Raw genomic sequence first — 25,701 nt, 5'->3', positions numbered from 1 at the left:
CCGGAGCATTCGCCCATGTGAAAAACCCAGCAATCTTCTGCCACAGCGCCACTTAATCGGACAGTCTCGTGTAGAGAAAGCAAGCACTCACTTTTGCTATTCTTTCCTTTTGCTAGCATTACCTTTATTAAGGATATATCGTCCTTATTAAGGATACATGTTACGTATTTGTGGCTGTGTGCACACAGACACCCGTGCGTATTTCTGCTTATGGGTTTTGAAGTGAATCTACTGAGAAATCATCCAAAGTCAGACCAACCCTCCTCGCTCAAGATATATGAGGACAAGGCATAATTACGAAATAACGAATTTAGCATCAGCAGGATCACAGGGGGGCGGATGGCGGGGCTGTATCGGAGCACTGCAGCGGTGCCGCAGACCCGGGCCGGGCCCGAGGGGATGCTCCGCTCCGCTCCGCTCCGTTCCGCTCGGTTCCGTTCCGCTCCGCTCTCCGGGGCCGCCGCTCCCCGCGCTCCGCCCGCCCCGGCCGCGCGCGCCCCCTGGCGGCTCCTCGGGGAGCGGCGGCGCGGAGGGCGCGTGCGCGCGGCGGCGGGCGCGGGGCGCGGCCGGGTCGGGGTCCGCGGGGAGCAGCGGGGCCGCGGGGCCGCGCCGGAGGTGAGCGCGGGGCGGCGGCGGCGGCACCGCCGGGGCGCGGGGGCGGGAAGGCGAGCGGCGGGACCCGGAGAGCCCGCGGGAAGGGCGGGGGAGCGGCGGGCCCGGAGGGCGGCGGGGGAGCGGCGGCCCCGGCGGGCCCCGCGCGTGGCCGCGTGTGTTCCCGCCCGGCCGTGCCGGAACATCCTCCGTGCCCGGCCCCGCCGGCCGCGCTGACAGCGGGGCGCGGTCCGCGGCCTCCGCCCGCCCGAGCGCCGCCGCTCCCGAACCGGGGGACGCTGTGGCGGCACCTGTCCCGCCGGGACGCGGCCGGCTCCGGGGCAGGGCAGGTACCCCGGGGGTACCGGGGGCCGCTCCGCCGCAGCCGCGTGGCGCCCGGCTCCTTCGGGCCCCGAGGGCTTCGGGAAGGGATGCGCGCCCGGCTTCGCGCTGGGTGGTGCGTGCGGAGGTGAATGTGGCGGTCGGGGGCCCAGAGGTGCTGGGGAAGGGCTTGGAACGAGCCTTTCTCTGCTCCGGGGGTGCGGGGAGCGGCCCCGGGCAGGGCAGGTGGCGCTTGCCCCGGTCCCGCAGTGTGCCCGGGCTGGGCTGGGCTGGGCTGTTCCGATGCCAGCGCGATGCTAATCCCGATTGGGAGCACCGCGACGAATTTAAGGCGACCTCTGCTCCCAGCGAGCGTCATAAAAAGTTGGCACGGGATGAGGCAGCCTTGGGAAGGTCCCTTGCCTCACTGCTGAGAGTGAGGATAAGTAAGGATAGGAAGGTTGGATTTGTTCTCCAGAAGCTGGCAAAGTGCTGTCTCAGGTAGAGCAGTGCAAGGTGGTGACCTAAAACACTCTGGGGGATGCCAGGTATGGTCTCATAGCAGCTGCAGGAGCTGCCCTTCATCAGCTCAGTGGTTCTCTTCTGCACGCTGGGAACTTTCGGTTTTATAGCAACGTGCACTGAGTTCCTGCTTAACCTCAAACCCTGAGAAGCAATGCTGCTTTTTATTTGTTCTGAACTTCTCTCTGGTTTTTTCCCCTCTGTTGTTTTCTGGTTTTGTTTGGTTTTGGGTTTTTTTGGGTTTTTTTTTTTTTTTTCAGGAAGCAGTGAGTAATCAGTATCTGTTTATTCTTTACAGACTCTTGTGATTCCCACCATAATTACTCTGAGTTATAAAAAAGCTTTAAATGCTTTCATTTAAGAGTTTTTATGCGTACCTTATGCTTGCACTGTGTGTTCTGGGCTGGGGTGCAGTATTTCTTGTAGCAGCATCATTTGCTCTTTGCCCCAAGCTAATTTTTTGATTTTTAAAAAGCTCACGTTCTCTTCCGTGTAAGATGTAAAATACATCACTTGAAGGCATACTGGGGAGCCAGTTTGCCACTGTTCACCAGCACAGCGGTTTTTCTACAAGGAATTCAAGATTATGAGATATATTTTAGATTATTATTTCCATTTAAAAAAACTTATAAATATTATTCATAGGAGGAACTTTACAGAGATCCTGGAAAAACAACAAAATATGTGGTTTGCAGTTAGTAGGAGGAAGCTGAACGTGTGGTTTGATTTGTTTATGTGATGAGGCTGTGATTCTTTTGGGGTCCAAAGTATTTTCACACAATCTGGTACCACGTGAAGATTTGTACCTTTACAGGAAATGTTTTTTTATTTTACATGCCGGTATGGGTAAATCTGATGAACTGCTGAGAGACTCCTTGACCTTGGTAACTTTTGCTCACATTTTAGAATTGCAATGCTTGATGCAAATGAGACTTGGCAATGGTTGCAGTATTGTAGTGCTAAGCCATGATAAAATACACACTGAGTGCATGCATTAGCTCCTGTCTTAGTCATACCAAAACTCTTTGAAAAAAAATGGTATTGATTGAGCAAGTGCATTTTTGTTTGTTTTTGTTTGGGGGTTGTGTTTGTTTGTTTGTTTTGGTTTCTGTGTTTTGAGTTTTTCTGTTTTTGTTTGATTTTGTTTCGGTTTTGTTTTTGGTTGGGTTTTGTTTGATTTTATTTTGTGTTTATTCTTGTTTGTGTTTTTATTTGTTATTAAATCTCCCTCCCCCTGCCCCCCCCTTCTCCCCAGTGAAATTTGGGGGTGGAAGAGGAGGACTCAGAGAAGTGCAATCCAATAAAAGTGTGGAGGGGCTTTTTTTCCTCACAGAAAGAAGCTTAGATTTTCCTGGTGTAACATTGCCCTTCATGCACAACAGTGGCTTTGTTGCAACTGAGACTGCCAGCAAATGCCAGGTGACAAAAGATGATAGGAGGACACACTAACAGTTTTTATTGTTCTTTTTCCCTCAAACAGGAATCAAGAATGCTTAAACTGGATTTATCATTCATCCTGCAACGAGCCTAAAACGCCTCTCCACAGAACTTTATGTCTGAGGTACTGTTTGTTTCTTTTAGCCAACAGTAGCCACTAAAGCCTTGTCAGAATCTGTGGAAGGTGGGAAGGACATGGTTATTAACTTTTTATGAGCTGACTGTGACCCCCCCAGCACCAAGTTGCTTGGATCACCTGGGAGTGAGTTAATGAGTGTGGGCACAGCAGCCCTGGCTCCTGTTCTTACACCTTTGCTGTGCCCACCATCAAAGGGTCCACTTGTGTTCAAATAAACTGTGAAGGATCCCTGTCTTGATTAATGCATGAATCTGCACGTGGTGTCAGGAGGGAAATCCAAGTTTAATACTCTGCAGCTTTTGATTATGGCAGGATATGTGTCATGTTCATACACTGGGGATCCAGATATCTGCTGGAGTCTTGGCTTGAGTTCCTGTGGGCTGTGCAGCTGCACCTTGTCACAGTGTTATTGCATCAGCTCTGCATCTCCTCCACGAGCTAATGCCCTTTGGAAATATTGATAATCCATTCAATACCTTGGATTCATGGAATTGAAGGTGTTTGATATTTGGTCACTAATATTATTGCTCTGCTATAAAATTTGGGGTATAAGTGCCTGTAGTAAGAGGCTTGTGTAGGTGAGTTGCCCAAATACCTCAAGCAGAAGACTTCATTTTCATGTAGATTTCTAAGAAATATTGCTTTTGTGTGTTTCATCCCTGAAAAAAAAATCTTTAAATCAAACCAATTTCAGCCTAATTTGACAGAGGTAGAGGTTTTAAAAATATTATTTGAAAGGTTTTAAGAAGTTTCTTTTATTTCCTAGAAAAGGCATGAAGGTCTCTCTAGCATTGGCACTGAAGGAGCAACCAGCAGGAATTGCACTCCTGTTGTGTGCTTGGGAGCTGAATTTATAGGCAGAGAGCTTGGAAAGGAGCAAGCTCCCTCAGTTCTGTTGTTCACATGGAGCCTGGGTGCTGGACTGCACAGTTCCTGCTGTGCTGCTGAAATCTGCCTTCCCTTGTGGATTTTTCCCCCTTTCACAGCCACCCAGACTGTTGCAGTTTTATTTTTCTTGCAGGTAAATGGTAGGACAGAAAGTGGTGTGAAAACTCTGAGAGGCACTGAGAAGTCCAAGTAGGTCATTCACTGCTGAAGGATATGAGGGATGAGGTCTCCTATTTAACTTTTTCTGCTCTTTCTTGGCACGCATTCTGAAAGCCTGGCACTTCTCCATCCCTTTGGCACTTGCCTGAAACAATGGCAAGTAAGCTGAGCTGTTGTGGGATAGTAACAGAGTCTTGATTAAATTGCTGAGAGCCCCTTTCTCTTCCCTGCTGGGGCTGGTGGATAAGCTGCACATGTGAATTAACTCCTTTGCATGGGTGAGGATGGTGTGATATATTTAGAACTGCCCTATCCACCCAGTTCTTTGTTGAAAGTTCCTGCCTGACTTCATGTTTCAGGCAGACAGAGTGAATTGTCTCTGATCTAGTTTTGGTTACTGAAAGATGAGCAATTAAGTTGTTTCAATTTCTTAATTTCTGCCTGCCCCTGGTAAAGCAGGATCTGGTTCTCCAAAACGGCGAGGGCTTGATGAAATGTGATGGCTGAGCAGAATTACACAGCTCAGTACAGCTGAATTCGGCTGAATTAGAGACTTTTCTGCTCAGTTTTGGCTAAAACAGGGCCCTATCTAGACTGTAAAGAGAAGGAAGGAAGAGCTGACAAACTCAGTGAGAGTGAGTTTATCAGAGAGCAATATCAGAGCTAAAATCCACCTCACAAAGAGCATCTGATGTTAGCAGAGCAAAGGCAGAGGCGTGTCCTGCTAAGAAGTTCTGCAAAGGGGTTTTAGAAGTGTAGGAAGTATGAAAAGATAAATCTAGAAAACTGCCAAAGGATCCAGGTTCCTGTTTTCTCTCTGTTTTCTGTCACTGTATTCTCCCTTCTCTCAGCAGACAGGGAACTTCCCTTCAGGAGTATTAAGGGAAGATCTAGAAGTTGTTTCTCTACCACAAAGTTTGATGCAACATGAAGTTGCTCTGTGTGTGTGTTCCAAGTAGTGAATTTCCCCAGCAAATGTTTGTCTGGAGAGCAAACTGCCCATGTTAATGATACCAGAAAATGCTTAATTAGGTCAGAACAGGAGCAGCTCTTCAGATGATGTCTTGACATGTTGAAATCTTGCACATTCCAGAGGAAGTGCCAGGTGTGCAGGCAGTGAAGTCAGACTTTGCAGCATCTTCTGAGAAGGGAACTAACCCAAACAGGGAATGCCAGTTTTCAAATTCAAAGTCATTGATGGACAAGATAGAAATAACTCTTATCTAAGTATTTTTGCACAACACTTCTGCGTGGGGTGATTTGGTGTGGGGATTTTTCTTTTTTTTATTTTAATTTTTTTTCTTTTTTTTTTTCCTGGTTGTTTTTTAAAAAAATCATTTAATTTGAAAATTATTCCCATTCTGCTGTAACTGCTAGAACCTCAACTGCAATAAAAGTCCTTTCTCTGCAAGGACTAAGGAACCCAGATTACCTCTCACTACATTGGATTTTCTGTTCATTTGTTTCTCTTGCTGCATAACCTTTCAACTTGACTTTGAAGCTTGTGCCCAGCTTTCTGTTTCTAAATTGGGGTTTTTTTTATGTATTGACGTGTTAATCTGTATTTTTCTTTCTTTCATTTCTTGTTACTTGTCATATGTGGAGTTTTTCTCTCTAAAGTTTCCCCAAAAATTCTTTTGTAGGTCACCAAAAAAATCCCAAACAAACCCTAAACCAATTTTCCTTCTCCTGGTAATTTTTATTGGTAATTTTGTTTTTGGAGTTTGGGATTTTTTTTCAATGTATATTTATATTTTGATAGCATGCAGTGCCAACTTCAAGGGTGCTTAAGAAACAGGAATTTTCCATGCAAATTTGAGCCCAGGCTTTTTTACTATCTTATGAGAATTTTATTGTAGGCAAATTGTTTGCTAAAAAAATAATTAGAGATTTCATACATTATGAGTTATTAAGTATGTGGATTTAATTGAAAAGACCTGATGGAGGGAATAGTAGTTTGCTTGGTTGTGACTTAAATTGAAAAACTCTTTGTCTTCCATATATCAATCTTTAACCAAACTACCCTTGCTCACAACATAATTTTCTGCAGTCAAGTAGCTTCTTTCTACTGCTTTACTTTTTGATTAATTAATCTAAATTTTGTGTTTCAATACAAGGAATGTGTAGCCTGGTGTGTGTTTGTTTTTCTGTATTGCAAATGCCACACACGATTCCTTTCAGCTCAGGCAACCTCCTTTAAAGGGGCCCTTCAGAGAATCATACTTAAAAGCCTACAAGCTCTTTAGCTGTGTTTGTGTAGTTAATACTTTGCCCAGTGCCTTGGCAGGTTTGCCTGGAGTTGTTTCCCGTTGCAAATGTTGCTCTTCTAAAATCGGAGTTTTAGTGAGGTAATTCAAGGTATTAGTGCCCTGAAAAGAGCATTCATGTTTCAGGCTTTTTTTGTTACTTTATTAGCGATTTCCAAATTGAAATTTGTAATAGCCTTAAATAAAGCACCAACAAAGTAATCTTTCAGTAACACAGTTTCATGAGACATTTTGAATCAGATTGTGTTAGCTGCTGATGGTGGCTTTGGAGTTTGTCCATTTGGGAAGCTGTGTTGCCTGAGGGTGCTGCTGTGATGTCCCTCCAGCCATGTGCAGGCTGGGGTGCAGTTTGGGGATACCCTGTCACTCTGTGCAGAGCTCTGGACACAAGTGCACAGATATTTAAGAGATGTAAGTCCCTGTTTGGGTTTTCAAGAGAGATCTGTTTACAAGTGTTTGCAATTTGTTTATTTCGGAAACCAGGGGTTGGGCATATAAAAGGCTTTGTGTATCATCTGGTTTTTGTTGCTGACTTAGCTCTGCCATCTCTGTGATGTCACTTGTTACTGGCTGGTCAAAATGAATTGTCTGTTGCACAGATAGTTCATTTGGGGAAAAAAACCTTTGCTCTGGAAGCCATTTTCAGGTTTCTGGCACAGCACGTTCTGGTACTTCAGGGGTTTGACATGAGTGCAGGAATGGGCTTTAAAGCCTGCCCTGTGTCCAGCCAGGCTGTGGCAGCAGCAGCAGCACAAGGTGCTGGCTCCTTCCCACCATGTGGTTTCCCTGGTGTCTGTGCAGGTACATTGATGCTTCCTCAGCACTGTGTGCTGCAGTGACCAGTCTGTGTCACTCCAGTTTCAGCTCTGTGCAAAGCTTCAGGTAGCCCATTTTCATTTAGTTCAGAAGAATTGCGTGCTCCCAGTGAGAAGGTGAATGCAGGTAAAGGCTTTGTCTAAAAGGACAAAGCTGAGGCTTAAATGGGAATGAATTGTTGATTTATTTAGATGGTCTTGAAGTTCTGTATTCCCTTTGCCACTCTGATGGTGCCTGAGCTGAGATCTTTCTGGAATATGCAATCAAAATAGTTTGGGTTGGAAGGAACCTTTGAAAGTCATCTGGTTCAACCACCCTGCAGTGAGCAGGGACATTTCAGTGAGATCAGCTTGCTCAGGGCCCCATCCAGCCTGGCCTTTGCAGGCATGGGGCAGCCACAGTTTCTCTGGGCAACCTGTGCCAGTGTTTCACCACCCTGACTGTAAATAACTTCTACCTTATATCTAATCTAAATCAATCTTTTCCTAGTTTAAAGCCACTGCCCCATGTTCTATCATAACAGGGCCTGCTAAAAAGTTCTTCCCACTATTCTCTTCTGTTTGAAGCAGGGTATTTTCTGCAAGTTGAGGATTACTGCTAGTCCCTCAAAGGCATTTGGGTGAGAAGGCAGATGCAAGTTCCTTCTTGTTCAGGCTAGCAGTGGAAGCTCCAGCACACAAGAAACGTACAACAAATGAGTGCTTGTAGTTAGTTCCTTGCTATTTTCAAACTTCTTGCTGTTCATGGGATGAAAGTTTAAAATGTGTTTTAGACTGCATCAGTTTGATTGTCAAACCTACCTTTCACATATCAGGAAAGGGATATGGAAAACCTCAAAATGTCAAATATCTCCTGAGTAACAATTCCCCAGGAAAGCTGTTTGACTGCTGATCTTTTAGGACATGTATTTTTCTCATGCTCATTATTTAGAGGACACCAAGTAACTCAAGCCTATTAAATCCTGCTTGCTCTGTCCGTGATTAGTGAGTGTAATCTGTTGTTCGCTTCTTTAGAAAAATTCTTTATGGATTCTAATCTGGGTTACTATGGCTAGTTAGATTTCAAAGAGCAGCTTTTCTTGAGTGTGCTGCTTTCTGAACCTTTTATCTGGTGTCCTGTAAATAATGTAGTTTATTCAGGACTGATTGATCTGAGTGTAGTGAATTATTATTGTAAACAGTAGCAGTGCAGCCCAGAAATTAATATCTTGATTTTATTTATAACTTTTGGACCTTTCTTTATGGCAAACTGTTTAGATAGCAGACTGTGTAGGCAAGTGTGAGTGTTGGAGTGTGTGTGTGTGTGTACAGAGGTGGATGTGTGAACCTACAAACGACAGAGTATCTTGTTACTGGGTCACAATCCCTTTCCACTTGCAGGTGCCTCTAAGGACTTGTCCTTTTGCCTGTGGGAAACAGTCTGGCAGTAAGGCAAGACTGTGGGAATTTGGCTAATTTGTACTTACATGGTTGGAATGCAGCCAATTGTCACTTAGCTCTCCACTCATTGCATCTCCATTTCACTATTGTCTTTCTAGCCCCGAGCTCTTCAGAGTGGCTTGAGACACTGAATGTGATAAGAAATCCTCAGCTACATTAAAAACACTTGCTAAACTTATCTTTACAGTGCCCACCACTGAGTGTGCTTTGCCTGACTCCTCTCTTCTTGCTTTGAGCAGGACTTTGTTTCTGGGTGAAGAATGCAGACTATAAAGTGCGTGGTGGTCGGAGATGGCGCGGTGGGCAAAACTTGTCTCCTCATCAGCTACACCACCAACGCCTTCCCAGAAGAGTACATCCCCACCGTGTTTGACAACTACAGTGCCCAGATGACCGTGGATGGCCGGACAGTCAGCCTGAACCTCTGGGACACTGCGGGCCAGGAGGAGTACGACCGCCTGCGCACGCTCTCCTACCCCCAGACCAACGTCTTCATCATCTGCTTCTCCATCGGCAGCCCCTCCTCCTACGCCAACGTCAGGCACAAATGGCACCCTGAGGTTTCTCACCACTGTCCAAACGTCCCCATCCTTCTGGTGGGCACCAAGAGAGACTTGAGAAGTGACCTGGAAACGGTTAAAAAGTTGAAAGAGCAGAGCTTGGCTCCCACTACCCCGCAGCAGGGGACTTCACTGGCCAAACAAATTGGAGCAGTCAAATATTTGGAGTGCTCGGCGTTGAATCAGGAGGGTGTTCGGGAGGTGTTTGCTGAAGCTGTCCGTGCAGTTCTGTATCCTGTGACAAAGAAGAACACAAGAAAATGTGTCTTATTGTAGTTGCCTTGGGTGATGGATGTTGGAAGTTGACTAGAATCTTGGAGGGCTTTTTAACGAGTTAAATTGAAGATTTGCATCTTGCACTAACAGCTCTAAGCAGAAATGGTTTATACAATGAATATTCTTGCAGTCTTACTGCTTCAGGGAAACTGAAACGGAACAGGTTTTTTTTTTTCCAACTGAGAGGTCAAATAACTACTCTATTTCTAAAGTTCCAGTCTCCAGCTTCTCCAGGGATCACTTGATTATTTTAGTGGAGGAAAAAAGGAGACCTCTTTGAAGCCACTTCTTTACTAGATAGCCATCAGTTACTAGATTTGCTGAAAAGCACAAATCCTGATAACTTTGCTTTAAGTGTAGCTGCTGCTTTTCCCATCCTTTATTTACTGATTGAATTTGTTTTACAAACAGAGGTCTGGCTGTCCAGTTGTTTTGTCAATTTAAAGCTTGAAAACAATTTGTTTACTTGCAAAAAATGCCTGAACTATTACTGAGATTCACCTTGTAGTGAACTGTGATTGATTGTATGAAGTTAGCATTAGGCATGGTTAATGCAATGAGCAAGACCAAGGGAATACCTGCAATGATTTATTAATAGAAGCAGGAGCTGATTTCTCCTTAAGGAACTTAGAATAATGATGACTCACTCAAATGAGTGATTTTCATAGTTTTGAGGTGGAGAAGTGGAAGAGTAGTTTAGATTCAAGTCTTCCATAATCTTCTAAACTGAGGTTTTATTTCACTGTCCAAAGAGACTTTGCACCCTGAGAATCAAGTTTTAACAATTACCTTCTCAGGCTGACTGAGGTATTTGGGATGACACTTCTCAAAATTAGATTTTCAGTGTAATCCCTTTGATGAATCCCAGAGACTTGACAGCAGCCTGTTTGCTCTCGAGGAATTAATTGCTTCAATTCCTAACATTCTTGGGGCCACCATCTATGATTTTTATGGCAAATTCCTTTGTTGTTTTTCTGTGAGAAGGCTGACAGAAAATTTGGAGGTTCTGTTTACAGGAACCCCTGCTTCTTCCTATTTTCAGTTCCGTCTGTAATGGTTAGCCAGTCACTGGATAGGATTACCTGGGTGGTTTTTTCCTCTCCTGGATGCTCAGTTCTTATAAACTCTTTTTAACTGAACTTCTATTTACATACTTTTTAACCTTCTTTAGCAGCCCTAGTAAGTGGCAGCTGGCTTTTATTTTCAGGATGTGCACTGTTCTTTATGTGTGGTTCCGGGACCAGCTGAGGAGTGAGCGCAGAGCCCTTCCTTAGACTCAACCTTCCAGCTCCGTGGTATGAAAGCAGCATGCTTCAAAGATACTTTGTGTGAAACCACTGGTGCTGGACTGGGCTTTGTTGTCTGAAGTTGACAGTGCTGTCTTTGTCTGGCTGCAGCCTCAATTGGTCATTCAGAACTTGCTTTTTTCTTGTGATTCCCACACATGCGAAACTGCACTGGTGTATACCCTGCTCAGAAAAAAAAGTGCCTCATTTTAGCAAGATAACAGAAAATACATCAACAAGGTTATTAGGGATCTTGTGTTAATTTGACCTTGCTTTATCTGATGCTGGCAAAAATACCAGGTGGATTGAAAACATTTGTATTTGTGCCCTAATTCCACTATTTGGATCGAAATGTTGGTATTTGTGCTCTAATTCCACTATTTGAAGAGGATGTGCCTTTCTTCAGCTGGTGTAACTGATGCTGATGCTAACTGCAGTTTTTTTAATCTGACACATGCTCATTTTGGTGCTGCTTTAGCCAATTGCAACCCACAGATTACAAATTGCAGTTAATCCAAATACTGGTGCCTGTGGTCAGTGAACCAACACAGAGTTCCAAGCTGAGCACAGGCAGTACCAAAACACCCTTTCTGCAGGATGTTTGCAGAAGCCTACACACTCTGCACATTTTTCTTCACCAAGTGCCATTGCCTGGAGTGTCTTTGTGTCTCTTGCACTTGCAGAGGAAGCGCTGTTCCAGATGTGGTTCCTGCCCTGAAGGCTGTGAGGGTGTAGAGAATTCACTGAGATAACCTCTACTCACCACCTTCTGCCTTTGCTTTAGCTGTAGGCCTGTAGTGTGGGCTGGGCTTGCAGGCAGCAATTAACTCTGTGCCTTGTAATTCAAGATTATTTTCCGTAGGTAAATTTCAGTAACTGAGTAAATAGACTTTATCATGTTTAAAATGTATTTATTTAAGCCAGTGCACGTGGTTTGTTTTAATGCTGGTCAGACCTAAATCAACTGTCTAGTGACCCCGGTGCAAGCCCATAACCTTTGCTTTATTCAGAAATGTACTTTTAAAAATCTGTGATATGTTTGAACTAGTCTTAAGAGGTGCCTGAAATTAAAAGTCTACCTTTTTTTTTTTTTTTTGGCTACATATATTTGCAGTTTTGTACTGAAGCTACTACTGTTTTTAAAAGTTTTTACTTTTTTACATACTGAAATCTTTTAATCCTGTGCCTTTTTGTGGTTATTCCTAACTGAATTACATGCATTTTGTGGAGAAGAAATCTTGTGAGCAAGTATTATTGCACAACCCCTCCATTTCTGTAGGCTCAAGCAGCCATCCTGGAGTGAACTGGAAGAGAGTGTAGCAAGATAAAATTCAACTACTTAATCAATTTATTTGATTTGGTTACACTGTTGATTACATTATGCCAGAACACCTTATCCCCACTTAGATTAGTTAGCAAATGGATTGCACAACAGTGCTGAGGAGAATAACATGATAGTAATAAAAATGAGCAGAGGGAACTTTGAACCATCAAAGACTTTTTACTCACTTTGGAGAACCTGATTATTTAAATGCTTTATATTTCTGTCACCCTCTGACAGGAGTAAAAGTCCTGGCTAGTAGCTGGTTTCCTCCAGCCTCTGCTTTCCTTGAGGGTGAGCTTCAGGACAAATCCAGCGAGCTTTTCCTTTCAGTGGGCATTCTCCTTTCTTGATCCTCCTTCCTTTTTTTCCCCCCCTGGAACCTTGGTCCTTTTTTTGTAAGTAATCCAGTGCTTCAGTTTACAATCAGCTCTGTTTCTTCCATGCTTTATTTTTCTTCTGTGGGCAGTTGAAAAATACAGATTTCACATAATCCCATGGCTGGATTTTGTCTTGTTTTGGGAGGTCAGAAAACTCAGTGTGGGTTTTCTGATTGGTTCAAGGTCCTTTGGTTTGTTACTGAATAGAGATGCAATGTGTATGTCTTAAATCACGGAAGAGACTCACTGTGAAGACACAGATTTTAACCTTTGCTTTGTAAATGACTTCTGAACTACTTGGGTTTTTTTTTTTAAATACAGCTGAAGCTGAGCAGTTCAGGAATTGTGTGTCCAAAGGATATCCATGAGCTGTGCTTAGATTTGGAAGTGCTTTCTTCAGTTTACAGCTGTAGCTATTTCTATGAAATTTAAAGTAGAAGAACCTCCCTGTGCTTTGTCTCCGGGTGCTAAACCTCACTCTGTAGAAACCTTGGTGCTGCTTGGGCTGACCCAAGAAGTGGATGGATCTCAGAGGGGTCCCAACCCCCAGAGTGGGCAGCAAGGACCACCCATCAGCAGTGGGAGCCCAAGACTCTGAAGTGTGGTACTGATACATACACTGGCAACTTGATTTTATGCTATAAAATAATTTGTATTACATCTAACAGTTTTAAAGAATTTTTTTCCTCCTTTTTTTTTATAAATTATGCATAATGACATTGTAATAAACCTTTCCTCACCTCTCTGGCTGTCGCATTAACTCTCCCTGCTGTTTGTACCGCCCCTGTGCTGAAGGCAGCTCTTTCCTGTGGAAAGCCAGGCCCGGTTCTTTGAGGCAATAAAAGGAATTTTTGGCAAGGCCGGAGCGTCTGCGCTTCCTTGCTGCGCCGCGGGGCGGGGCCGCGCGGGGGCGCTGTGGGCGGGCGCCGCTCCCGGGGCCGCTCCCGCCGCCGTTTCCGCTCGCTCTCAGTGTCGCGGCAGCGATGTCGGACTCGGAGAGCGAGGAGGAGGCGGACGGCGGCCGCGCCGAGCCCTTCTCCCTGGCCGGCTTCCTCTTCGGCAACATCAATGAGGCGGGGCAGCTGGAAGGGGACAGCGTCCTCGATAAGGTACGGCCGCGTCGCTCCGGGAAGGCGCCGCGGGCGGAGGGATGGGTGAGCCGGGGTGCTTGGGGCGCCCTGTGGGCTATCCCGGGGTGACGCCGTTTGTGCCGGAATGTACCGGGATATCCCGGGCTCTGCTGCGGTGAACCGGGGTGTATGGAGGTGCTCGGGGTGTTCTGTGGTCAGCCGGGGTGTCCCAGGGTAACCCGGGATGTCCCGGGGGATGCTCGGGGCGGGCTCTGGGGCAGGACCCAGCAGGCGCCCGAGGGGCTCGGCCCGGCCCGGCGCTCGGAGCCTCCCAGCTCTGGTCTCCCCAGGAATCCAAGAAGCACCTGGCCGGGCTGGGCGTGCTGGGGCTGGGCAACCTCATCACCGAGATCACCGCCAGCGAGGAGGAGAGCGCCGAGAGCGAGGGAGCGCACCTGGACGAGGAAGGTTTGGCGCTGGGGTGGCTGCGCTTGGGGAGCGGAGGGGCTGCAGGGGCTCAGCTCTTGCCGGAGAGAACAAAATGCACCCGGGTCTGCAGGGTGTGCAGGGAATATCGTGGTGGTCTCTGGTCAGAGGTCCTCTGTCAAAGACCTTCCCTTCTCCACCCTGCCAAACAGAATTCCACAGTAGCTCCTGATCAATTTTTGCACCTGTTCCCTTTAATTTTTTATGAGTATTTTTTCTTTTACTTGTCTTTCCTCCTTCATAAATGAGTTTAGTCTGTGTTTGTATTAAAGAAGCCTACTTAGCACACAGTATTATATCTCTTTCTGAACTTGTTGTACAGTTTTCATGAGTAAGTGATAAGTGTTCCTTGTGCTAAATTTGGTTGCTTACCATCTTTTAGGGGAAATTCAGAGCCATGAGAGCTTTTGATTAGAGTGAGGGGAACAGTATTCTGGTGGGAGATGCTAATCAGATAGTTTTGTTTTTTTAAAGAAAGAAAGCTTAGCAAAGGATTCATAAGTACCTAGTGAAGTCTGATGTAACTAATATAAATTAGGATAAAGTTTTGTGTTTCTCCTAGGCTGGGTTAAGAGCACAGAGGATGCTGTTGATTACTCAGACATCACTGAAGTGGCAGAGGATGAGAGCCGTCGGTACAAGCAGGCGATGGGCAGCCTGCAGCCAGCTCGAAGGCCAGGTAAAGGGGCCCAGCACTGCAGCTCTGCCTGTAGGAGCTCTTCTGGGGCTTTGTGCTTTTTCACTCCTTGCTTCAAGAGCCCAGTACCAGCTTTTGTGAAGCTCTCTTCACTGGATGAAGCCACTGCTTGCTGTCTTCCTCTTTTAAGAAATCTGTTCCTCATTGGAGTCACGTCAATCTTAGTATCTCTCTCCTGCTTTACTCTTGAATTTTATTTTTTTTTAAAGACTCTGCAGAAGGTACCTTGGTTCTTTTGTTGGTCCCAGATATCTCTGTCTGTATTCTGGCCCAGAATATGCTTTCAAAACCAAGCAGCTTTTCCATTTCAGTAGCTGCTGATGTAAATGCATCTTGGCATTTCTTGGCATATTCTTTAAAGGTGTCTTGCTGTGGTTAGTGAGATATGAAGATGATTTGGACTTTTTAACCCACATTTTCTTTATTTGTTCTACAAAGAGTGAATAAAAGGATGTGATAGCAGAATATATGAACACATCTAGATTTTAAGTGCTTCAGTCATCTTTCTGTCCATTTCTCTTTGTCCTTCCTTCTTGGTATTTTTTAAATTTACATCTTGCAAGTGAGTTTGTGCAGGAAGCTGAACTGCTAAGAGTTTTTATCTAGTTACAAGATAAGAATGGTGTCTATGTCATCAGGTTTGAGACAGAATAAATGGAAAGGGTGCCTGGTTTTGTTTTATCTGCTGAACACGTGGTCTTGTCTCCTGCCTGGTTAGATGAAGATGAGGATGATTACGATGCTGACTGTGAAGACATTGATTCCAAGCTGATGCCGCCACCACCACCCCCTCCAGTACCTGGAAAAAAAGAAGATGAAAAAGATGCAGCTGCCACTGGTGAGTGAGGACTTTCTTCTTCTCTCTGGCAATGTGAGTGTCTGAAGAAAGTGAACACTTCTGTGTAGCAGTTCTGTGGCACCACGCGTCACCCAAGCTCGGTCTGCCGGCTGCATCTGAAGGTGAGTGTTCATGGTGGTGTTGCAGGGTTGCCTGGAGCCTAGGGTGAAGTATTGTATTTCCAGTGACTGTTCAAATGCCTGTATTGACAATGAAACTGTTTTTTTATCTCATCCTCTCAGTTGTGGCTGGGGAGTTCACCTGGAACGCTTAGGATAAAATGAAAGGTTAAACCAGAATGGTACTTAGAACGCCTGCACAGGCTTAATTTTTGCATAACTTCATATAAACAGTAAATGTGGCACTATGGGGTTATGCTAGGGGAGAGGGAGGAGACCTGTTTGTTTATGAGGTGCTTGTTCTATTGTAGTATCTGAAGATGGAGACGGTATCATTTTGCCCTCCATCATTGCTCCTTCCTCTGCTGCCTCCGACAAGGTGGATTTCAGCAGCAGCTCTGATTCTGAGTCAGAGATGGGACCTCAAGAAGCCAGGCAGGCAGAATCCAAGGAAGGCAAACTCACACTTCCTCTTGCAGGAATCATGCAGCGAGATGCTACCAAACAGTTGCCAAGTGTTACAGAGCTCTTCCCAGAATTTCGACCAGGCAAGGTATTGTAAGAGATATGTGGAGGAGATGTGTGTCATGTAAGCCCTCTAAATATGCATTGTGCAGTGTTTAGGGCTATCTGCTCAGTAATCACATAGATGTTCTTGCTCACTCAATACTTTCTTTAGTTTCTGTGTGCTGCTGTTTCCAGATTGATTTTATCTAATAATTTTCCTGCCATTTGCAGGAATTTCTTAAAAAGCATCCTATAAATCAGGATGTGAATGTTTTGCTGACCATAGCAAAGGCCTGTTGATTTGATACTTTTGCCAGATGATTAAAAACCAGTGCTAATCTGTCTGCTTCCTGGCTTTTCTGGTAAATACTTGCTCCTCCTTTAATGCTGTCCTGAACTTGGCGTGCTTTTCCTGTAACAATTTGTGATCTGTATCTTTACTTAATTCTCTCCTAAAATTGCTCTGAGCATAAATCAGAAATCATCTCAAAGCAAGTTGGTTCAAAGAATGGTTGGGTTTTGCACAAAGCGAATTCATTACAATTCTTTCCTAAATGCTCCCAAATAGAAAATGCAGTTTATCTATTTCAGTAATTATTTTGGAAGTTTTAAAGCTGTCAAGAAGAGAAGAAAAGGTAGGAGGAGAAGGACAATGAAGATGGGCTTACAGTTGCCAAACAGATAGTTGTGAAAAGGATAACTTGGTTTTATGTGTGCCTCAGAGAGTTTGTGTAAGGAGCTGAATAATTTGCATAATTAATGTCATGTTTTAATGATTTAGCCGATCACTGTCTATTGGTGATGTAGGTGAGGCTCTAACACAGAAGTTTCCCTTCTCAATGTTTTCTAGGCTTTTACAAACTTGGTGTTTCCTGTGTATCAGTCAGTGTGTTCATTCCTTTGATGCTCAGCATGTAATATCAGAGACTGGCTCAGTGTTGGGTGTGCCCAGTGGGTGCAGAAATCAGTGCAAGCAATTAATGCTGAGCACTTTCCATGATTAATTAATGAGCAATAGAGCTGGCAAAGCCTAAAGCCCTCTAGATTTTGCTATGAGGATGGGTTGCTGTGCATGTTAATACAGCATTGTATTTTTGGATGAAACCTCCTAAAATAGCATGTGCAGAAGCAGACTTTGGTGTCCATTTAACCTATTAGCAATTTAACGATGTCTGAGACCTTTGCTCTTCATGACAGGTCATTGAAACTGGACAAAGTGTTTTAAATAATCAGTAGGAGTTTTGGAAAGAAGGTTTACATGAATAGGCAGAGGTGGACAGAGTGGTCATATAAACATTTCCTTTGGGGATCAGTGTAACAGATTAACAGAGAACATTAATAGGGTGTATCTGCAAATCTTTGGTTCTAATTCCTGTTTCCTAAATATGTCAGTTAATTTAGAAATAATTTTTTACCTCTTTAAGAGAGTTCTTAGAAGAAAATAATAAATTTAAGTGTTTAGAAACCAGCAATCATACCCATAAAAGGAACAGGAGAGAAAATTTATCATTACCATTAGTGCAGGTTATGGAGGTATGCAGTGTAGGGGAACTGCATTATAATGGAAATAAAAATAAGTGTATTATTTCTGGGCCATATTATCTATCTGTTTGCTTAAGAAATCTCTATATAACTCTCTTTTAGCTTGTCTCTTTTGCTGATAATTTTATCAACTCTTCTTCAATCTCCATCTGTCTTTCTGAAGATTGTGGATTGTTCAGAATGAAAATCAATTGCTTCCAGGTGGTGTCTAACCACATGTCCAATATGTAAAGGCAGTCTTTCTTTCCTCTGACTTTCTCTGTGTCTGAAATTAAGAATATATCCTTTTGAAAAGGAGGGGTCCATCAAACAGAAGGATCAGAAACTTCTTTTTTGAGTATAACCAAGAAGTTGTTGATTGCATTGGGAACTGGGTTTGTACCACAGGCTGAGTTTCTGAATTTCAGAGTGCTCTCTTGCATTAGTGTTCTTCAGGTGAGGGCAAGCATTCCACAGTGCCTGTTTTAATCTGATCCTCCTGTTTTCTCCCGTTCCAGGTGCTGCGTTTCCTGCGTCTCTTTGGCCCTGGGAAGAACGTTCCGTCGGTCTGGCGAAGCGCCCGGAGGAAGCGCAAGAAGAAGCACCGGGAGTTGGCACAGGAAGTGCAGATACAGGAGGGTGAAGTTGTGGTTGAGAGTGGAGTGGAAGGAAAATCTCCTTGGGAGTATGAGTTTGCTGCTCCTCCCCCTCCTGAGCAGTGCCTTTCAGATGATGAGGTGGGATATCTGAGAGGGTCACCAGCTAGTGCTGGGGGTAGTAGTGGATTGGACAGCGCCTTTTAGAGGAAGGAGCTTTTCCCTCAAAAGAAAGGTGGAGAACAGAGTTGGCTTGTATTCCAGCTGGGCAGCAGCTCTTCTCCAAATACTAGTCATGACTTCAGGTGATTTCTTCTTACTGAGAAGGCTGCATCCGTGGTACAGGATCAATAGGAGAGCTTACCCTCTTTGTATCAATGAAGAAATCTGTGTTCTTGGAAGTCTAATTGCAGAACATTCTTGAGGCAGCTAGTAAGTATGGAAAAGAACTTCTTAGAAATGCTTTTCTTCTATGAGAGTAAGCTGGGAAACTCAGGAGGAAGAGACCTCTTACTGACACTTAGATAAACCACCAGTGTAACCATTCCCTCCTTTGCTGTGCTTCAGATTACCATGATGGCACCTGTGGAGTCGAAATTTTCCCAGTCGACTGGTGACACAGACAAGGTGACAGACACCAAGCCCAAGGTGGCCGAGTGGCGCTATGGCCCCGCCCAGCTCTGGTACGACATGCTGGGCATTCCTGAAGATGGCAGTGGCTTCGATTATGGCTTCAAGCTGAAGGAGAAGAACGAGGAGGAGGCCAAAGGACACACAGAGGAGGGGGTGAGAGGGGAACCGTGGGGCAAAGTGTGGGGACGGATGTGGGGATTGCTGCCCAATGAGAATCCGGTGATGGGCTGGTGGATTGTTGTGCACTGTACAAAATGAGATGTTGAATTTTCCTCCGTTAGTTTGGAATGATGTCTTTCAAGTCACGTCTTCCAAGTTCTTATTACTCCCTTCCAGGATGCAGAATCGTCAAAGGAGAAAGATGATCTGCTAGCTGATGAGCACTTCCTCATGGTGACACAGCTCCAGTGGGAGGATGATGTCATCTGGAATGGGGAGGATGTCAAGCACAAAGGGACTAAGACGCAGCGTGCGAGCTTGGCGGGCTGGCTGCCATCCAGCATGACCAGAAATGCCACTGCATACAATGCCCAGCAAGGTGATCAGGGCTCTGGCTCCAGCCTTACTTGCTGTAGTGAGCTGGCTCATTACATGCTCAACTGCAGCACTTATAAAATTGTACATGCACAGTTGCATGTCTCAAATGTAGAACATAATTCCCCCTGTGAGGGAATGCTTTTTGGAAAAATCACAGCTCCCCTGAAAATTCTGAGATTCGGTTTCTTTCCAAAACCATAGTAGGTCACTTCTGTTAAAAAACCCCTATCCCAGCTCTGTCTTTCTTCTTCCCATGTGGAATACCAGATGCTGGATCCATCTACATTAATATCAAGCAAAGCTGCCCTTAGGATTTTCTCTTTTTATAGGCTAGTGGAATTTTGTTTACTTTTGGTTTTAATTGGAAGAGTTATGTAAAAGTCTTCAGAATTTTCTCCTCAACTAAAAATTGTATAGTTTTTTTCTAGATAGGAAGTAACAATTCTTACAAGCCTCAGACTTCTTTTAGACGTGGATGCATTTTAAATTGGAATTGTTCACATAGAATGAATGTTTGTTATATCTTATCCTGCTTTTACAAGGAAGGACTAATGGGGATGTCAGATTTTTATTGGGTATCAGTGTCAATTCTTTAGTGTTTAGCTGTGAGTACAAGACACTGAGGCATTGGGTGGGTGAATTGGAGGTTCTTTGAAGAGGCTGCAGATTCCAGCAGTCAGCTCTGTGTGAACTGTGGTTTTTTAAGCTTTCCCAGTTCTAATTACGCATATCACTCTTTGGGATATGAACAGTAGATCCATCAGGATGAGAGTCACTCTCCATGCAATCCCCCAGTCGTGGTTTGAGGCACTGTAGTGCCCCTGACCCTCCCACTCAAGCTGACCTTGCTTTTGGTTTCCTTTTCTCTAGGTTTGAACCGCAGTGGATCTTTGCTCAACTCACCAATTCCTCTAGCACAGAAACCCAATGTGGCAGGAGTCCTGGGCATAGCAAAGTGCAAGGAAAAGGCCCCTGAACAGCAAGGTAATGGCCCATGAATAGGTGCATGTGACACATATTTCTGTGGCAGAAGGGCTACTTGTTTGCTCTAAAACTTTTTGGAGGCTGTGTTTCAAAAGAGCAAAATCTCTGAGCATTGGTAAAGCTCAAACTTGGGGCTTTACTTCCTCTTTGCTTTCAAGATCAGTTTTCTTTTGCCTTTCAGAGGTCCTGCCTCAGGAAGCCTGAAAGATGGGGAAGGTAGAGGTAGTAAGATGTGGGAGTGAGATCTGAAATAGTTTTCTGCCAAGACTGAAATAGTTTTCTGTATATAAAATTCTCAAGGGTTCTGCTTTATGATTGTTGCAGTTTCCCTGGATGAAGACAAGCCCTGGTACTCCATTTTCCCAATTGATAATGAAGAGTTGGTGTATGGCCGTTGGGAAGACAATATCATCTGGGATGATCAGGCAATGGAAACCTACTTGGATCCTCCTGTCTTAACACTTGATCCAAACGATGAAAACATAATTCTAGGTACATTTATGGCATCCAGAAATTTGACTTGAGTGGGAAAAGACAAGGGGAAATGAAACCAAGGATTTATAATCACACTGTAGTGGAAATAAATGGACTGGGGCAATACTTATGGCCTTCCTTGTTCTGGCTTTTGAAGTTAATTTGCAAGTCAAAGGCCTAAGCAGAACGTGGCAATGCTAATAACCTTTATTGGTGTGGTGTATACTTTCAGCTTCCAAGTTAAATGCACTGACAGGAAAACAAAAATGAATGCCTTGAAAGTTAAATTCAATGTGATTAATCTGGCTCTTGATGTGTTTAGGAGTGACTGTCTTAATTTGACTTGCATGCATGTTGGTTTGAAGAGGAAAGGTAGGGATGTAAACTTGTGCTTTTAGAAATTCCTGATGAAAAGGAAGAGATGACTTTGAACTCTCCATCCAAGGAGAACAAGAAAGAATCTTCTCTAAAGAAGAGTCGAATACTGTTGGGAAAAACAGGTGTCATCAAGGAAGAACCACAGCAGGTCAGCATAAGCTTTAGCATCATCTCCAGGGTTGGGAATGACCAGGAGGGAGTGAGATTTGTTGGTTTTTTTGACATTTCTCTCTCTCTCTCTCTGTTAAAAATGGAATTAGAACATGTCTCAGCCAGAGGTGAAGGATCCCTGGAACCTCTCCAATGATGAGTTTTACTACCCCAAACAGCAGGGACTTCGAGGAACTTTTGGAGGCAACATCATCCAGGTAGTCACAATAGTCTTCCCTGTGAGTGAGAGAGCTTGAGTGTCTTGGTAGGTTGTTTCTAGCTGAGGGTAGGACTGAAGATTTGTAGAAAAACAGAATTTAGATTACAGCAGGTCAGTTAAGTGTTCATGAAAGATATTTTTAATGCTCAATTAAAGTTAGGAGTTTGAACTAATTTTTATTGATTCCCCATCAAACTGAGGTTTAGCTGCTTGATCTTGCTGTGTCCTACTCGCAGTGCTTTTGTTTGGTATCTTATTATGTAGTATTCTTTGTAAACCAACAGTGGGAGGGGAGAAGGAGGTGCAGTTTGTACTTCTGCTGCTACTGTGTGTCTTAGTCTGACTATTATAAAATTAATTTAGTTACTGATGAATATGAATTACTGCTCACTAGCCCTAGGTGAGGAGATGATAGTTTTTTCTTCCTTATTTGTGGAATTCAGTGACTTCTAAAACCTCATCTGACTCCAGCATCTTCTGTAATGGGAAAACTGTATGTAATTCCAGATGAATTTCTCCCCCACTGTTAGGGATAATGGCTTTACATGTAATTCCTGATTAGGAAAAAGATCCCATTGGGTACCATTTGAAATAGTAAAATTGAAGTCATCCCTGTATGCAAAGGAAAGATCTTTATATGGCAGTAAGCACTTTTCTGTCAGAAGGCAACATTTATGATGACAAGTGAATTTCAATGCACTTGTGTTTCTGCTAGGAGACCTAAAAATATCCCTAGGCTCTCTTATTTAAGGTTTAACAGGATAGGAGGAATGTCTTACTTTTGAGGTGGTGATGTCCCTCTTAGCACAGCTTTTGTTCTGTACCAGCACTCCATCCCAGCAGTGGAGCTCCGCCAGCCATTCTTTCCCACCCACATGGGTCCCATGAAGCTGCGACAATTCCATCGGCCTCCCCTGAAGAAATATTCCTTTGGTGCCTTGTCCCAGCCCGGGCCCCATGCTGTGCAGCCTCTGCTGAAGCACATCAAGAAGAAAGCCAAGGTACAGTTGCTCCTGTCTGCCCCTGTGTGTGGCTCCTGGGCTGTTCTGCTGACGCTGTCCCCTGTCCCCGGCGCAGATGCGGGAGCAGGAACGCCAGGCCTCTGGCGGGGGGGAGATGTTCTTCATGCGCACACCCCAGGACCTCACTGGCAAGGATGGAGATCTCATCCTGGCTGAGTACAGTGAGGAGAACGCCCCTCTGATGATGCAGGTTGGCATGGCAACAAAGATTAAAAATTACTACAAGAGGGTGAGTATCAGATTCTGCTGTTGGACAGCGATTTCCCTCTGCCTCTCACTGAGAGCTAACAGCACCTCCATTGCACCTTCCAGAAACCTGGCAAAGATCCAGGAGCTCCAGACTGTAAATATGGAGAGACTGTTTATTGTCACACTTCTCCCTTCCTGGGTTCTCTGCATCCAGGCCAGTTACTGCAGGTGAGAAATGGGTTTTTTTAATTTAAAAGACTGATAAGTTGGACGTAGCATAATAGGCAGAGTACCTTTTACTCTTTATTTTAAGCCCTATTTCTTCAATCACAAATAATGCTCAGCTCCCAAAAAACCCACCAACTTCCTTTTGAATTCCAGTTTATGTCTCTTTGCTTACTAGTAATAGTAATTACTATTAGTAATTCAGTTCCTAGCTTTCTTTTTTTTTTAATCTCTGTTGTGTGCTTTTTAAAGTTATTGTAGGAATTACAAGAATTGCAGGAAATGAATCTTTGCTGTTTTGCTTAGTAATGGCATTAGAAATAGTGTTAGAGAGGATTGAGGGGAAAACCAAAGCTGCTTGAATGCTGGGAAGCTCAGTAAATAGGTGTTGGGGGGGATAGAAAGCATGGATTTCTCACAGTCCAGGATTTTATATGTACCTTCTGAGAATTGCACTTCTTGTTTTTGGATGCCACTTACTAGTCAGGTGTACAGACTTCTGCTTTTATGAGCCTCTCTCTGTTGTTAAAATACATACATTTGAGATGGGAGAGGAATTAAGAATGTTGCAAGGACCACCTGGCTAATAATCCATTAATGTAAATAGAAATGGATTTCAGTTAATGCTAGCTGCTCTTGCTGCAGCAATAATTCTTCCATTCTGTACCACAGGATAAAGGTAAGGTGAAGGTTCATATTAAAGATGTATCACAGAACTAACAATGCTAATTGTGTGTTGGGCTGGTTTCTGTGGTTACTGTGCTCTTTTGCAGATGTGTTCCTTCTGTCTTTTTTTTTTTGAAAGTACCTCCTTAAAGGACCTGAAGTACCTCTAAATGTCCAAAGAGCCCTTCAATCTCTGCATTTGTTCTTGTGTTTCTTAAGATTTTATTCTTCATTCTTGACTAGTCCCTGCACATCTGCATATACTGTGATATAAATAATGGTATACCATTGCAATGAACCTTGGGGTGTTGTTTTGGTCTTTAAGATCTTTTTTGCAGATTGTATCACAGAAGATTTGATCAAAATTTCTGAACTTTGATTTGTCTCTCTTAACAGGCATTTGAAAACAATCTTTTCCGGGCCCCCATCTATTTACATAAGATGCCTGAAACAGATTTCCTGATCATCCGGACACGACAAGGTTACTACATTCGAGAACTGGTGGATATTTTTGTAGTGGGGCAGGAGTGCCCACTCTATGAAGTACCTGGGCCCAACTCTAAGCGAGCTAACACACACATCAGAGACTTCCTGCAGGTATGTGATAGGAGATTATTTGGGGATCTTGGGGGGGGGGGTCTTTGGGGCAAGCCCATGGCATAGGCTTGGGCCCTGGGACAGTCTTGATTTGAGGATCTCATTGTCCTCCTTTTTTTCGTTTGTTTTCTTGTGAGGTGAGAGCACTGCAAGCATTGGATGTTAACCAGACAGGCCATTTTGGTTTTCATTTAACCAAAGACTTATAAAATCTCTCTTCTGTTTTAATGGCATCCTATCTGAAAAGTAAATGATAAAGGCTTTTTATTACCCAAATAAAAGGTTAGGAGATTATATATAAATGTACAAAACTGAAGAAGTTAGAGTGGGTTTTGAAGTGGTTGTGCTGTGTAAAATGTCACTTCTGGGTTTTACCAGGAGTCAGTTATCACTCTGCTATCAAACAGCGCAGAATTAGAGTTGCCTCACAGGTTTTTCTTAATTTTCTAGTTCTTGTGGTGTTTAAGCTTTGGGATAGTCCATGAGCATTCAGTAATTATCCCCAAGTTCATATTTAGGAGAAAATTTCTAGTAATTTACTGTCAATTTAACTCAAAATTATAACTCCAGAGGTATTTGCAGAGCAGGAGAATCCACACTGTTCACAGAATTTCTGTGACAAAGCACAAACATTTCTAATGATAAAACAAACTTTCAAGACAAATACTTTTCCCTTCTCCATCTCAAAAACAGACACACAGCTTGGAAAACTTCACTGAGTGAATTTATGAGAAACAATGGTTTTTAAGTAGTAAATCTGAAGCAGTCACCAGAAACATTGTGTGTACTGCCTGTGCAAGCTGGCTTATTGTTTCTTTGGACAAATGGGTGTTGTTTTGTAGGTTTTTATCTACAGGCTGTTCTGGAAGAGCAGGGACCGTCCGCGGCGGATCCGCATGGAGGATATCAAGAAGGCCTTTCCCTCGCACTCCGAGAGCAGCATCCGCAAGCGCCTGAAGCTCTGCGCTGATTTCAAACGCACAGGTACTGAGGGGCTTTCTTTGGTGGGCAGCCATCCTCTGCTGCTCCTGGAGCTCCAGACACAGCACAAAGAGGGAGCATCTCCTGATAAACCAGACTTGAAAGCTTGTAGAACTGTAATCTGACAGGGGTTCTGTTTGTCCCAGTTTTTAAGGATGTGCGCTTTCTTTGGCGCAAGTGTGCTTGATGGTGAGAAGTGACCACATTTAGTAGTCACTAGACAAGTGACAGTAGACACTAGTCACAAGTTTAGACATTTTTAATAACCCTTTGGGCAGTGATTTACTCATTAAAGATACAACTCAAACACATTCCCTTCCCTCTGTGTGTGGCTGTGTTGTGTTTTGCAAGCAAATACATGCACATGGAAGCTGGGACTGTGATGGCATCCAGCACACGTGGGAAACTA

At 44.1% G+C, this 25,701-nt stretch overlaps 2 protein-coding genes across 5 annotated transcripts in view; both read left to right on the top strand.

Annotated features, from left to right (window-relative positions):
• The first annotated feature begins 509 nt into the window (after nucleotides 1-509).
• LOC129125913 (rho-related GTP-binding protein RhoG-like) lies at nucleotides 510-13,261 on the top strand. The gene is made up of 3 exons (XM_054641618.2): nucleotides 510-615; nucleotides 2,915-2,995; nucleotides 8,819-13,261. Exon 3 carries the CDS (start codon nucleotides 8,840-8,842, stop codon nucleotides 9,413-9,415), a length of 576 nt encoding a protein of 191 aa, XP_054497593.1. The 5' UTR covers nucleotides 510-615; nucleotides 2,915-2,995; nucleotides 8,819-8,839; the 3' UTR covers nucleotides 9,416-13,261.
• An 82-nt stretch (nucleotides 13,262-13,343) lies between these two features.
• Nucleotides 13,344-25,701, top strand: part of TAF1 (TATA-box binding protein associated factor 1) — a 29,164-nt gene continuing 16,806 nt past the window's right edge. For 2 of the 4 annotated variants that reach the window (XM_054641303.2, XM_054641304.2), the window contains exons 1-17: nucleotides 13,344-13,511; nucleotides 13,823-13,940; nucleotides 14,521-14,637; nucleotides 15,374-15,493; nucleotides 16,092-16,165; nucleotides 18,159-18,377; nucleotides 18,804-19,022; nucleotides 19,206-19,407; nucleotides 20,277-20,390; nucleotides 20,715-20,882; nucleotides 21,263-21,390; nucleotides 21,503-21,610; nucleotides 22,440-22,613; nucleotides 22,690-22,863; nucleotides 22,947-23,051; nucleotides 24,111-24,311; nucleotides 25,154-25,295. In XM_054641303.2, coding sequence (XP_054497278.1) covers nucleotides 13,386-13,511; nucleotides 13,823-13,940; nucleotides 14,521-14,637; nucleotides 15,374-15,493; nucleotides 16,092-16,165; nucleotides 18,159-18,377; nucleotides 18,804-19,022; nucleotides 19,206-19,407; nucleotides 20,277-20,390; nucleotides 20,715-20,882; nucleotides 21,263-21,390; nucleotides 21,503-21,610; nucleotides 22,440-22,613; nucleotides 22,690-22,863; nucleotides 22,947-23,051; nucleotides 24,111-24,311; nucleotides 25,154-25,295 — 2,509 coding nt within the window. In that variant the 5' untranslated portion in view covers nucleotides 13,344-13,385. Of the gene's footprint in view, nucleotides 13,512-13,822; nucleotides 13,941-14,520; nucleotides 14,638-15,373; nucleotides 15,494-15,923; nucleotides 16,166-18,158; nucleotides 18,378-18,803; nucleotides 19,023-19,205; nucleotides 19,408-20,276; nucleotides 20,391-20,714; nucleotides 20,883-21,262; nucleotides 21,391-21,502; nucleotides 21,611-22,439; nucleotides 22,614-22,689; nucleotides 22,864-22,946; nucleotides 23,052-24,110; nucleotides 24,312-25,153; nucleotides 25,296-25,701 lie in introns of all 4 variants that reach the window. The other 2 variants (XM_077186011.1, XM_077186010.1) reach the window with 1 other exon arrangement.

Source organism: Agelaius phoeniceus, chromosome 14, assembly GCF_051311805.1.
Source record: "Agelaius phoeniceus isolate bAgePho1 chromosome 14, bAgePho1.hap1, whole genome shotgun sequence".
Taxonomy (NCBI): domain Eukaryota; kingdom Metazoa; phylum Chordata; class Aves; order Passeriformes; family Icteridae; genus Agelaius; species Agelaius phoeniceus.
This window is presented reverse-complemented; position numbering and strand designations above follow the sequence as displayed.